This window comes from Spermophilus citellus, assembly GCF_964194105.1.
Source record: "Spermophilus citellus genome assembly, chromosome: 4".
In the NCBI taxonomy this organism is placed as follows: Eukaryota; Metazoa; Chordata; class Mammalia; order Rodentia; family Sciuridae; genus Spermophilus; species Spermophilus citellus.
In genome coordinates, this window is record NC_138185.1 from 216,147,355 (window position 1) to 216,161,232 (window position 13,878).

At 36.3% G+C, this 13,878-nt stretch overlaps 1 protein-coding gene across 3 annotated transcripts in view; it reads right to left on the bottom strand.

Moving 5' to 3' along the window:
- The window catches only part of BTBD7 (BTB domain containing 7), a 126,154-nt gene that overhangs the window by 10,122 nt on the left and 102,154 nt on the right, over positions 1–13,878 (bottom strand). For all 3 annotated transcript variants that reach the window (XM_081289018.1, XM_081289017.1, XM_081289019.1), the window contains 2 exons: positions 3,788–3,931; positions 1,865–2,054 (listed from right to left, as the gene is read on the bottom strand). In XM_081289018.1, the coding sequence (XP_081145144.1) occupies positions 1,865–2,054; positions 3,788–3,931 (334 nt within the window). The remainder of the gene's footprint in view (positions 1–1,864; positions 2,055–3,787; positions 3,932–13,878) is intronic.

Consider the following 13,878-nt stretch of genomic DNA (forward strand, 5'->3'; position numbering starts at 1 on the left):
AGAGGCAATGAAGTCTGTAAACATTTGTGATATGAACTGACCACAGTGTTGACTGAACGTTATTTTGGGGGGAAGGAGAGCCAGGGTTTGGTGAATGCTAATTTTCTTTCTTTCTTCTTCTTCTTTTTTTTTTTTTTTTTTTTTTTTAAAGAGAGAGTGAGAGAGGAGAGAGAGAGAGAGAGAGAATTTTTAATATTTTTATTTTTTAGTTCTCGGCGGACACAACATCTTTGTTGGTATGTGATGCTGAGGATCGAACCCGGGAAGCACGCATGCCAGGCGAGCACGCTACCGCTTGAGCCACATCCCCAGCCCTGAATGCTAATTTTCTGCCAAGCAAATGCTTAAGCATATTATTCATTAAATCCTCACAACACTAGGAGGAAACATTATCTTCATTTCATAGATGAGAAAATTGATGTTTTGGAAGAAATCACAGAATGCCAGAGTCCCACAAAGTGAAAGAGCCAGTCTGTGAGCCTGTAAGTCCTCTCCAACAAGCTACAGCCTTGTCTTTTGAGTGTGATGGGCAAGGATGGGAGAAACTGGGTGACACTAAAATGGGGCATGCCTTGTTAACTAAGCCACAGGCAAGTCTTGTTTTCTTGAGAATACTTACTTGTGGGTGTCTTTGGGATTTTCTGATTAAGTTCTAGGATGAAATTATGCTGATATTCAATAGCATTAATTCAAGCCTGAAAAACAGTGCTACTACCAAAACTTCAAAATCAACAAAACCCAATTGAAGAAATATTTATCTTATTACTGTTATCCAATGTATGCCTTAGGCAAATATACAATAGCCAAATCTACTAAGGCAACAATTGATGAAAAACACTAGTTGTGAAATAAAATGTATGTATTCAGTGAGAAGTTCTGCCATTATGCCTTTTATTTATTCTTAACTGAAACAGGTATATGGACGCAGAAATGAATGGTGCTATTTCCACTGCACATTGTTTGCTGGATTTTATTTATTTAATTTTTGACACAGGGTTCTGATAGGTTGCCCAGGCTTGGTCTCAAACTCCTGGGCTCAAGTAATCTTCCCACTTTAGTCTCTAAGTAATTGGGACTATAGGCGTGTGCTACCATGTCTGGCTGCTGGTTTTTACTATGCATCTTGCAAAAGCAATTGGCAAGAGCTACAAATTTCTGACCACCAGATTACTAGTGTTTATTTTATCTTAGAAACTGATACTAGAGACTAGTGTTAAAAGTCAACATGAAGTAATTAATATTCAGATGTTTTTGGGGGCTGGGATGTAGCTCAGTGGCAAAGCATTTGCAAAGTCCTGGGTTCGGCCCCCAGTTCCCCCCCCAAAAAACCCAAAACGGATGTTTTTGGATATGACAGCTAAACTTCAATCTATGGCCAATTCCTTCAAAGTCATAAGACATAAACCTACACTACGGTGAACATTATAGAGCAGATCATGGGAAACTGGACCTCTAGGAAAATAATGGTGATCACATCTTTGGGAGACAGAAGCAAATTCAAAGATATTAAGTCCACATGTGCAAACTACCCTGCAGTGATGAAAAAACTGAATAGAAATTCTCTAAACAAGGGCAATTCTGCCGCATAGAGCACATGTGGCAATGTCTAGAAACACAAGAAAGTTTCCAAAAGGCTGTCACAAAGGTAGGGGTGTGTGTGCAAAAACCTACATACACTTATTAACTTAAGATAAAATATAAAACAAAACTCTTATCCTTAAAAACTAGGGGAATAAATGCATAAAGGGTACTGAAATGTGGAAACAATTAGCATACATTTAGGGGTTCAAACATCAGCAATTACAAAAAAATGGATAAGATTATTCATTTCAATATAAATGCCTCACCAAAGGCATTGCCTTACCTGGAATTTCATTGGCTACAACAGAAGGTGGGCTTGATTGGCTGCTGCTCATCTGCTGATGGCTGATCATGTGGCAACACTGTGGCATGGCATTACTGACCATGTAAAGTGTGTCTGGCACGTTGGACATTCTCACCATTCGCAAACGCACAAGGTCTGTTTGTTCCACCATCATCTCATCTAGCACTGACTGAAATGAGAATTCAGGATGAACAGTCAGTCAATCCATTCTTTGTGTTAAATCACAGTTGGAGTAAGATTATCATCTCCATCACAGAAGGGGCAGAGGTTGTAGTTCAGTGGTAGAGCGCCTCCCTCGCACATGTGAGGCACTGGGTTCAATCCTCAGCACCACATAAAAATAAATAAAGACACTGCGCCTATCCACAACCAAAAATAAACAAACAAACAAATAAATAAATGAAAGAAAAGGGGGATTCATTAATTGTTTTCTCACTTATGTAAAGTCTGAAATCGGTGGTAGAAGAAGAAAATACCCATTCCTCTTTAATTAAAGACTCTTTCTGGAGAATTTTTTTTTTTTTTTTTTTTTTTTAGTTGTAGATGGACACAATATCTTTATTTTATTTTATGTGGTGCTGAGGATTGAACCAGGGCCTCACACGTGCTAGGCGAGAGCTCTACCACTGAGCACAACCCCACCCAGGAGAATTTTTGAATAGATATAATCATTGGAAAGGCTTATTTTTAATTAGAAGTATTTGAAATCTGATGGAAGCATATAAAATTAATCAAAAATAAATAATACACAAAATTATTATAATGAAAAGAACATGTATACATGTGCTAAGTATCACATTAAAAAATGTTCAAAATATGAAATAGTAAAGATTGATTAATGGGACTATACATACAACCAATTTTGTTAAAGTAGTTTCAGATGCATCTATCTCACCCAACTACAGAAATGCAAAAATGAAGTGTTATATAAACATTTCCAATGGGGGAATTCCTTCTTCCACAGCCATCTGAGAACAGGGCAGTTCTAGAGGACTTTCTGCTGAGCCACCCCATCTTAGGGCAGAGGAAATGGGGGATTGGTGTAGTTTCTCACCAGACGTGGCCTGTGAAGGCTCAGCTGCATGAGCACTTCAAGCACAAAGACCAGATCTGACCATTCTGCTTTCTTCCTGTTTTAGATCTATTTAGAATGTCAACCATTTAATATGAAGAATATTATCAACCTAGTCAATAAAACAGAGTTCTCATAAACTCCTTTCATTTATCTTAAAGCTAGGAAGTCTGGAAATAAAAATAAGTAAAATTTTAAGGCAATGTAATTCTGTCCCTAAATACATTATTTTGCCTGTTACTTCAGAATGCTTACTGATGATTTTTGACTTTCAAAGACTGTTAGCTCCTCACAAGCTACTCTTAAGTATTTACATGTGAATATATTTAACAAAAATTACAGAGTTTCATTTTCACATTATCATAATTTCTTGGGGAGTTCTTTACATTACAGAATAAATAATGCCAACTGTTTATTTCATAGGTTTGAAATTATAATAAGTTTGTATATTTACTCTAAAACTAAACTCAAAACTCAATAGTCAGCTATTATAGAAAAACAAAAAATTATGCATTTCTTTAGTTTATGAAGATAAAATGCTTGCAATTTAATTTCAGAACATTTCCTCTATTTCAGTAAACTGATAATCTGCAAGGCAATTAACAATTCACAAGGCAACTAAGATGAGAAAAATGTAAAATGTATTATGATTTGTTTTAAAACATTTCAAAAACCTACTCTGTTGAGTAGTTGAACTAGAATTTACTTTCATGTTCCCTATTACTGGATATTTAGGCTTTTACCTCAAATATTTAAATAATTCTACAATAAATATCTGTGCATATGGTTTCTAATAAAGTTCTCTAATATCTTCAAATGGTTTTTAGTACCTTTGCTTCTTCCACATAGGGAGAGAACAGCCGAGGACGAACGTATATGCCAGCATTTTTTTGCCGCAACCAGGCATTTGACTTTCCACCTTCTGTTGTAGGAAGCATATCTGATGGAGGAGTACTAATCAAGCCTCTTTTCATCTTATAAAATAAAATAAAAAAATAGACTACAGATCTGTGTAGTAGTACAATATCATCAAGATAAAAATGTTTACATCTATAAATCAAAACATACAAACCTTCATATTTAAATAAAGATTTAGAAACATGAAATTTAGAAATACCTCAAAAGTTTAGTAATAATAAAAGGTCCTATACTTTCATTTTTTTTCTAAATAGAGGAATGATTAAAAAAAAGATAATATTAATTAAAATGTAATAAGTTGGAGTAGTAGTAGAAATCTATTTTTTGTTTTTTTTTGGGTACCAGGAATTAAACCCAGGGGTGCTTTACCACTGAGCCACATCCCTAGCCCTTCTTATTTATTTATTTTTTATTTTGAGAGAGGGTCTCACTGAATTGCTTAGGGCCTCACTTAGTTGCTGAGATTACAGGTCTGCCACCATGCCCAACTGATGGAGTAGTAGAACTCTTAATGAAAAACTGATTCTTTATACTTTGCTCAATTATCTCTTACCCCAAGACAAACTAAGATTGCTGACTTGCTATGTATCTACAGCACAAGGCCACCAGCAATCTAGCACTGTGGGCTTTCAAGAAGGCAATTTGGCTCAAGCCCCACTCCCCTTTTAATAGTCATGCAACCATGGAGATCTTATTTTAGCTTAAAGGCTCTGGGAAGTGGGGTGCTACACCACTAATTGAATGTGGTGGCCTTGCTGTTTCCTCAGTGATACTAGGAGACTGTTTAGTTCCTGAGGTGGTGGTAAGTATTAAACAAAAGTAACACAAGGGCTGGGATGTGGCTTGGTAGTAGAGTGTATATCCTTAGCATATATACATATCCTGGAGGCCCTGGATCCCATCTCTAGTACCATAAAAGTAAAAATGAAAACAAAGGTAATATGCAGACAAAAGCACCTGGCAGGGTGCTTGGCATCTACTAAGATAGTGTGAAGATTAGCAGCCATTATTACCAAACCTTTACAGGGGACTTACATGTTAAGCATGGAATTAAGAGTAAGGCATATATATTTTCTTTTCTTTAAAAAAAAATTTTATTTGTTCTTTTTAGTTTTACAAGGCATATATATATATATATATATATATATATATATATATATATATATATATATTATTTTATTGTTGGTCATTCAAAACATTACAAAGTTCTTAATATATCATATTTCACAATTTGATTCAAGTGGGTTATGAACTCCCATTTTTACCCCGTATACCGATTGGCATATATATTTTTAAACAAACTCCTAAGGGAACTATTAAAGACAGGGTTCAGTTTGGTTTGAGTTCCAGCTGTTTGACAAAAATTGTTTCTCCATTACTCTTGTTAAATATAATACCTAATTAATGCATTAAAATTATTATGATTATGATTATTTTTGTGGTGCTGGGGATTGAACCCAGGACCTTGTGCATGTGAGACAAGCACTCTACCAACTGAGCTATATCCCCAGCCTAACATTAAAATTATTTCTAATCACCAAAACAACATTATATGGTATTTAAAAAAGACAAAACAAAAAACTCAATATTATAATTATGTTGATATGTGATCTTTTGGCCTTTTTTTTTTTGTACCAAGGATTGAACCCAAGGGCACTTAACCACTGAGCCACATTCTATCTTGCTAGGCAAGCATTCTGCTACTGAGCCACATTCCCAGCCCTTTTTAAAATTTTTGAGACAAGGTTTTACTAATGCATAGGCTGGCTTCAAATTTGCAATCCTCCTGCTTCAGCTTCCTCAGGACCTGGGATTATAAGCATTATGACACTGCCTGGCTCAAAAGTTGATTTTCTTAAAAATATAAGGATAATAATAATTTAGCTAGATTAAGAAAGAGAGGAAACTCAAATAAATAAAACCAGAAAAAAGGAGACATTATAACTAATATCACAGAAATACAAACAATCATAAGATGATATTATAAATAATTCATGCCAACAAAGTATATAATCTAGTAGAAATGGATGAATTCCTGGACACATACAACCCTACTAAGACTGAATCATGAAGAAGCAGAAAACCCAAACAGACCAATAACTGAGGGAACTATATCAGTAATAAGGTTTTTCATCAAAGAAAAACCCAGGACTTGATGATTTCACTGATGAATTCTACAAAACATTTAAAGAACTAATACCAAATTTTATAAAACTATTCCAAGAAATTAAAGAGGAAGTAACACTCTCAAACTTAATTCTATGAAGCCAACATCATCCTGATATCAAAATCAGATAAAGAAATAAAAAAGAAAACTTATCAAATGTATGATATGTCAAGATCATTGTAATGAGCAACTAAAAAAAAAAAGAACTGAGCTTGTCTAAAAAATGAACAAATAGCTGTCAAATAACATATTAAAATAAATAAATAAATGATTAAAATTGAAAAAAGAAAACTATAGACCAATATTCCTGACAATTATAAACACAAAAATCTTAACAAAATACCAGCAAACAGAATCCAACACATCAAAATGATCATCTACCATAATCAAGTCGAATTCATTCCATGGATGCAAAGATGGTTCCATAAAAGCAAATTAATAGATGTGATATATCAACAGAATGAAGGACAAAAGCCATTTATGCAGAAAAAGACATTTGACAAAATTCAACATCCTTTCATGATAAGAATTCAATAAATTAGGTAGATAAGGAACATTCCTTAACACAATAAAGGCCATAATAATATTATAAACCCATAGCCAATTTCACACTGAAAGCTGAAAGCTCTGGAACAAGACAAAGATGCCCATTCTTGTCACTCCTGTTCAATATAGCACTGGAGATCCTGGCTGCAGCAATCAGGCAAGAGAAGGAAAGGAATCCAAGCTGGAAAGGAAGAAGTTAAATGTCCCTGTTTACAGATGACATGATCTTATATACAGAAAACCTTAAAGGCTCCATGAAAAAACCATTAGATCTAATAAACAAAATTAGCAAATACAAAACTACAAAATCAACACATCAAATTCAGTAGCATTCCCATGCATAATAGGGAGGTATATGAAAAAGAAGAAAACAATTCCATTTATAATCACTACAAAATATAAGTACTGAATAATAAATTTAATCAAGAAGTAACAGATCTCTATATTGAAAACTATAAAACATTGATGAAAGAAACTGAAAAAAATGACTGAAAAGAATATCCTATGCTCATGGATTAGAAGAACATTAAATGTCCATATTATCTAAAACAATCTAGAGTAAATGAAATCCTTATCACAATACCAATGCCATTTTTCACAGAAATAGAAAAAATAATCAAAAAAATTCATATGGAACCACAAAAGACTCAAATGGCCAAAGCAATATTAAGTTAAAAAAAAACAACAAAAAATAAAGCTGGAGGGAGCCTCATACTACCTTAATTTCAAAATATACCACAAAGCTATAGTGACCAAAACAGCATGGTCCTGGCATAAGCAGAGACAACAGATGAATGCACTTACAGATTTTTTGATAAAGGTACAAGAACATATGCAGGGCATAGAACAGTCTTAAAACCTGTGGTAGGGAAGGGTAAGAGGGTTGAGGACCAGAATAAACCCTCTAGCTTCCCATGCTTTTAGTTACTTGCTTTCAGTTGGCTTTAAAAATAGATTTATTTTTAATTCTGGCAGTCATGCAACTGAACAATGTTATTATTGTCTCCCACTAGTTCTGCTGTAGATATACCTTCATATAGGAGTTATGAGGATAATAACTATCTAATTACTTTGCAGGAACTTGAAGGCCACTTTGAAATCACTGACTCTTGGAGAGATCCAACATGGCGGCGGGCGCGGAGGTCTCTGACCTCTTCAGCTGCGCGGGCATAGGGAGTCGTAATCCGTCTAAATGCTGTTTGCTCAGGATCACTAGGCAATGCTGAGCTGACGTGGATCTGGGGCGAACAGTCTGGGCCTCTCAGAACACACACCAAGCCCGGATCGGCTGAATTCAAGCTCCCGTTCGCCTGCTTCTTGCAGACAAACTGCTGTGACTCAGCACTAATCCATCCCGCTGAAACAACTGGTTGGCCCTTCTGAACCTACAGAGGTAAATGCCAACCGAGGCTTCATAGGCAGTGGCCACAGGATTGAAACGGGGCTTGGGAGAGCCAGTCAGGACCCACCTGTTGCATTGGTCACCTGGCAAAGGAAACGAACTGTCGCCATTTGCAAGGGATACCACCATGGCAGAGAACTGACGTCACCAGAATGCGGCGGAGGAGATAACTTCATTGAAAACAGCGGTGACAGGTGTGTAACCCCCTAGCCTTCCCTCTCCACACAGCGGGGAAACCTTAAGGGCCCCTCCCAGATCTCCTGTAAGGGCCCCTCCCAGCTCTCCTGTGAGCGCGATAGCCAGACCGAGGGAATCAGGAGTGGAGCAGGACCCGCGGGATAGAACTCCCGGCTACCGCTCCCACCAGTGCTGACAACTGAGGTCTCTTGCACCAGCTACCCGGGGCATGGCTACCGGAGGGCAAGCAAAAGTCGCTGAGAGTTCTCAGCCCCAAGCTCTACAAACGTAGGGTCTGAGGGAATGGCAAACAGGGAGAGTGTGCCCAGTCGTTCATGAAAACAGGGCTCCCGGGAGCAGCAGACCTGGCGTGTAGCCAGTATTGTGGTGAGCGTCACCGGTGAGCGGGGCCTGGCTTGAGGAAAAGGGGGGAAGTGACTAGACATAAGAGAAGGCCCTAGGAACTCAGGATTGGAGACCCGCCCAGTCTGGGAGGAGGAGCTGCTGCATAGTGATTTGTTCCTGCGTACTGAGAGGAGAAGCTTGGCCCGTTGGGCACAGTTCCACCTACTAGAAGAGAAGTTAATCAAACTCGAGGACTGCATTTAGTAATTTTTTTTTTAATTTGGGTTTTTTCTTTCATTTTCATTTTTTGTTGTTTTTAAAATTTTTTAAAAATTTTTAAAAAATTTTTTTAAATTTAAATTTTTAAAATTATTTAAAAATTTTTTTTCTTTTCTATTTTTTCATTTGTCTTTTCATTTCTTCTCAATTTTCTTATTCCCCCTTCCTTGAATTCTACCTGCTTACTCTCATGCTCTTTAGTGACTTCTTCTCTTCCCTACTAATACCTTTCCTCCCAAGCATCAAATAAATTTATAGGAGTAAAGAGTAACTCAGAAGTCAAACAGAACAAGAAGTAACATGAGCAGCATGAAAAAGCAAGGAAGAAAAGGAGTACAAACAATGCAGGACAGCCTAAATATTCAGGAGGACCTAGAGTCATCAGAAAAATGGTCATATAAAGAACTCAAGGAACACCTTAGACAGATGGAATGGAACCTTAAAGTGGATACGAGACAGCAAATTCAAGCAGCGAAAGAACACATTGAGAATGAATTACATAAACAGATAAAAGAAGAAGTTAAGCATCTTTATCACGAGATAGAGATTATAAAAAAATATCAAACAATAATTCTAGAAATGAAGGAAACTATAAACCTAATTAAAAACTCAAATGAGAGTATCACTAACAGAGTGGAGCAAGTAGAAGCCAGAACGTCAGATAATGAAGACAAAATATATCATCTTGAAAAGAGTCTAGCCAACTCAGAAAGGCTGGTAAAAAAATCACAAGAAAAACATCCAAGAGATATGGGATAACATAAAAAAAAACAAACTTAAGAGTCATTGGGATAGAGGAAGGTATAGAGATTCAAAACAAGGGAATGAGTAACCTGCTGAATGAAATAATTACAGAAAACTTTACAAAAATAAAAAAGGAAACGGATATACAAATTGTAGATGCATACAGGACACTGAGCATACAAAATCACAGTAGACCAATGCCAGGACACATTGTTATGAAGATATCCAATATACAGAACAAAGAGAAAATATTAAAAGCTACAAGAGAAAGGAGGCAGATTACATTGAGAGGTAAACCAATAAGGTTAACAATGGATTTTTCATCACAGACACTGAAAGCGAGAAGATCCTGGAACAACGTATTTCAAACACTGAAAGACAATGGATGCCAACCAAGAATTCTGTATCCAGCAAAATTAAGCTTCAGGTACGACAATGAAGTAAAAATCTTTCATGATAAACAAAAATTAAAAGAATTTGCAGCCAGAAAACCAGCACTGCAAAGCATCTTGAGCAAAACACTACACGAGGAAGAAATGAAAAACAATAACCAAAACCATCAGTGGGAAGTGTCTCAGTAAAGACAGAGGGCGGGGGGAAAGCTAATCATGGAGAAACAAATTAAAAAAAAAGATAAATAATCAAACATGGCTGGAAGTACAAACCATATATGAATAGTAACTCTAAACGTTAATGGCTTAAACTCTCCAATAAAGTGACATAGGCTGGTAACATGGATTAAAAAAACAAATCCAACAATATGCTGCCTCCAGGAGACACATCTGATTGGAAAAGACATATACAGGCTGAAGGTGAAAGGTTGGGAAAAAAATATACCACGTACACAGTCCTCGTAAGCAAGCAGGGGTGGCCATCCTCATATCGAATAAAATTGACTTCAAGACTAAGTTAATCAAAAGGGATAAGGAAGGACATTATATACTGTTAAAAGGAACCATTCACCAACAAGACATAACAATTATCAATATGTATGCACCAAATAATGGTGCTGCGACATTCATAAAACAAATTCTCCTCAAGTTCGAGAATCAAATAGACCACAACACAATAATTATGGGTGACACACCTCTCTCACCATTGGACAGATCCTCCAAACAAAAGTTGAATAAAGAAACTATAGAACTCAATATCACAATCAATAACCTAGACTTAACTGACATATATAGAATATATCAACCATCATCAAGTGGATATACTTTTTTCTCAGCAGCACATGGATCCTTCTCAAAAATAGACCATATATTATGCCATAGGGCAACCCTCAGTAAATATAAAGGGGTGGAGATAATACCATGCATTTTATCTGATCATAATGGAATAAAACTGGAAATCAATGATAAAAGAAGGAAGGAAAAATCCTACATCACATGGAAAATGCACAATATGCTACTGAATGATCAATGGGTTACAGAAGACATAAAGGAGGAAATCAAAAAATTCTTGGAGATAAATGAAAATACGGACACAACATATCGGAATCTATGGGACACAATGAAAGCAGTTTTAAGAGGGAAATTCATCGCCTGGAGGTCATTCCTCAAAAAAAGAAAAAACCAACAAATAAATGAGCTCACACTTCATCTCAAAGCCCTAGAAAAGGAAGAGCAAAACAACAGCAAATGTAGCAGAAGGCAAGAAATAATTAAAATCAGAGCGGAAATCAACAAAATTGAAACAAAAGAAACTATTGAAAAAATTAACAAAACTAAAAGTTGGTTCTTTGAAAAAATAAATAAGATCGACAGACCCTTAGCTATGCTAATGAAGAGAAGAAGAGAGAGAACTCAAATTACTAACATACGGGATGAAAAACGTAATATTACAACAGATGCTACAGAAATACAGAAGACAATTAGAAATTATTTTGAAAATCTGTATTCCAATAAAATAGAAGATTCTGAAGACATCAATAAATTTCTTAAGTCATATGATTTGCCCAGACTGAGTCAGGAGGATACACACAATTTGAACAGACCAGTATCAATGGATGAAATAGAAGAAGCCATCAAAAGACTACCAACCAAGAAAAGCCCAGGACCGGATGGGTATACAGCGGAGTTTTACAAAACCTTTAATGAAGAATTAATACCAATACTTTTCAAGTTATTTCAGGAAATAGAAAAAGAGGGAGCTCTTCCAAATTCATTCTATGAGGCCAACATCACCCTGATTCCGAAACCAGACAAAGACACCTCAAAGAAAGAAAACTATAGACCAATATCTCTAATGAACCTAGATGCAAAAATCCTCAATAAAATTCTGGCAAATCGGATACAAAGGCACATCAAAAAAATTGTGCACCATGATCAAGTAGGATTCATCCCTGGGATGCAAGGATGGTTCAATATACAGAAATCAATAAATGTTATTCACCACATCAATAGACTTAAAGATAAGAACCATATGATCATCTCGATAGACGCAGAAAAAGCATTTGACAAAGTACAGCATTCCTTTATGTTCAAAACATTAGAAAAACTAGGGATAACAGGAACTTACCTCAACATTGTAAAAGCTATCTATGCTAAGCCTCAGGCTAGCATCATTCTGAATGGAGAAAAATTGAAGGCATTCCCTCTAAAATCTGGAACAAGACAGGGATGCCCTCTATCACCACTTCTATTCAATATAGTTCTCGAAACACTGGCCAGAGCCATTAGACAGACGAAAGAAATTAAAGGCATAAAAATAGGAAAAGAAGAACTTAAATTATCACTATTTGTGGACGACATGATTCTATACCTAGAAGACCCAAAAGGGTCTACAAAAAAAACTACTAGAACTAATAAATGAGTTCAGTTTTAAAAGTGGCAGGATATAAAATCAACAAGCATAAATCAAAGGCGTTTCTATATATCAGCGACAAAACTTCTGAAACGGAAATGAGGAAAAACACTCCATTCACAATATCCTCAAAAAAAATAAAATACTTGGGAATCAACCTAACAAAAGAGGTGAAAGATTTATACAATGAAAACTACAGAACCCTAAAGAGAGAAGTAGAAGAAGATCTTAGAAGATGGAGAAATATAGCCTGTTCATGGATAGGTAGAACTAACATCATCAAAATGGCGATATTACCAAAAGTTCTCTATAGGTTTAATGCAATGTCAATCAAAATCCCAATGGCGGGGCTGGGGATGTGGCTCAAGCAGTAGCGCGCTCGACTGGCATGCGTGCGGCCCGGGTTCGATCCTCAGCACCACATACCAACAAAGATGTTGTGTCCGCCGAGAACTAAAAAATAAATGTTAAAAATTCTCTCTCTCTCTCTCTCCCCCCTCTCTCACTCTCTCTTTAAAAAAAAAAAAAAAAATCCCAATGGCATTTCTTGTAGAAATAGATAAAGCAATCATGAAATTCCTATGGAAAAATAAAAGACCCAGAATAGCAAAAGCAATTCTAAGCAGGAAGTGTGAATCAGGCAGTGTAGCGATACCAGATTTCAAACTATATTACAGAGCAATAGTAACAAAAACAGCATGGTACTGGTACCAAAACAGGCGGGAGGACAATGGTATAGAATAGAGGACACAGAGACTAATCCACAAAGTTACAACTATCTTATATTTAATAAAGGGGCTAAAAGCATGCAATGGAGGAAGGATAGCATCTTCAACAAATGGTGTTGGGAAAACTGGAAATCCATATGCAACAAAATGAAACTGAATCCCCTCCTCTCGCCATGCACAAAAGTTAACTCAAAATGGATCAAGGAGCTTGATATTAAATCAGAGACTCTGTGTCTGATAGAAGAAAAAGTTGGCTCCAATCTACATATTGTGGGGTTGGGCTCCAAATTCCTTAATAGGACACCCATAGCACAAAAGTTAATAACAAGAATCAACAAATGGGACTTAGTTAAACTTAAAAGTTTTTTCTCAGCAAGAGAAACAATAAGAGAGGTAAATAGGGAGCCTACATCCTGGGAACAAATGTTTATTCCTCACACTTCACATAGAGCCCTAATATCCAGAGTATACAAAGATCTCAAAAAATTAGACAATAAGATAACAAATAACCCAAACAACAAATGGGCCAAAGACCTGAACAGACACTTCTCACAGGAGGACATACAATCAATCAACAAGTACATGAAAAAATGCTCACCATCTCTAGCAGTCAGAGAAATGCAAATCAAAACCACCCTAAGATACCATCTCACTCCAGTAAGATTGGCAGCCATTATGAAGTCAAGCAACAACAAGTGCTGGCGAGGATGTTGGGAAAAGGGTACACTTGTACATTGCTGGTGGGACTGCAAATTGGTTCAGTCAATTTGGAAAGCAGTATGGAGATTCCTGGAAAAGCTGGGAATGGAA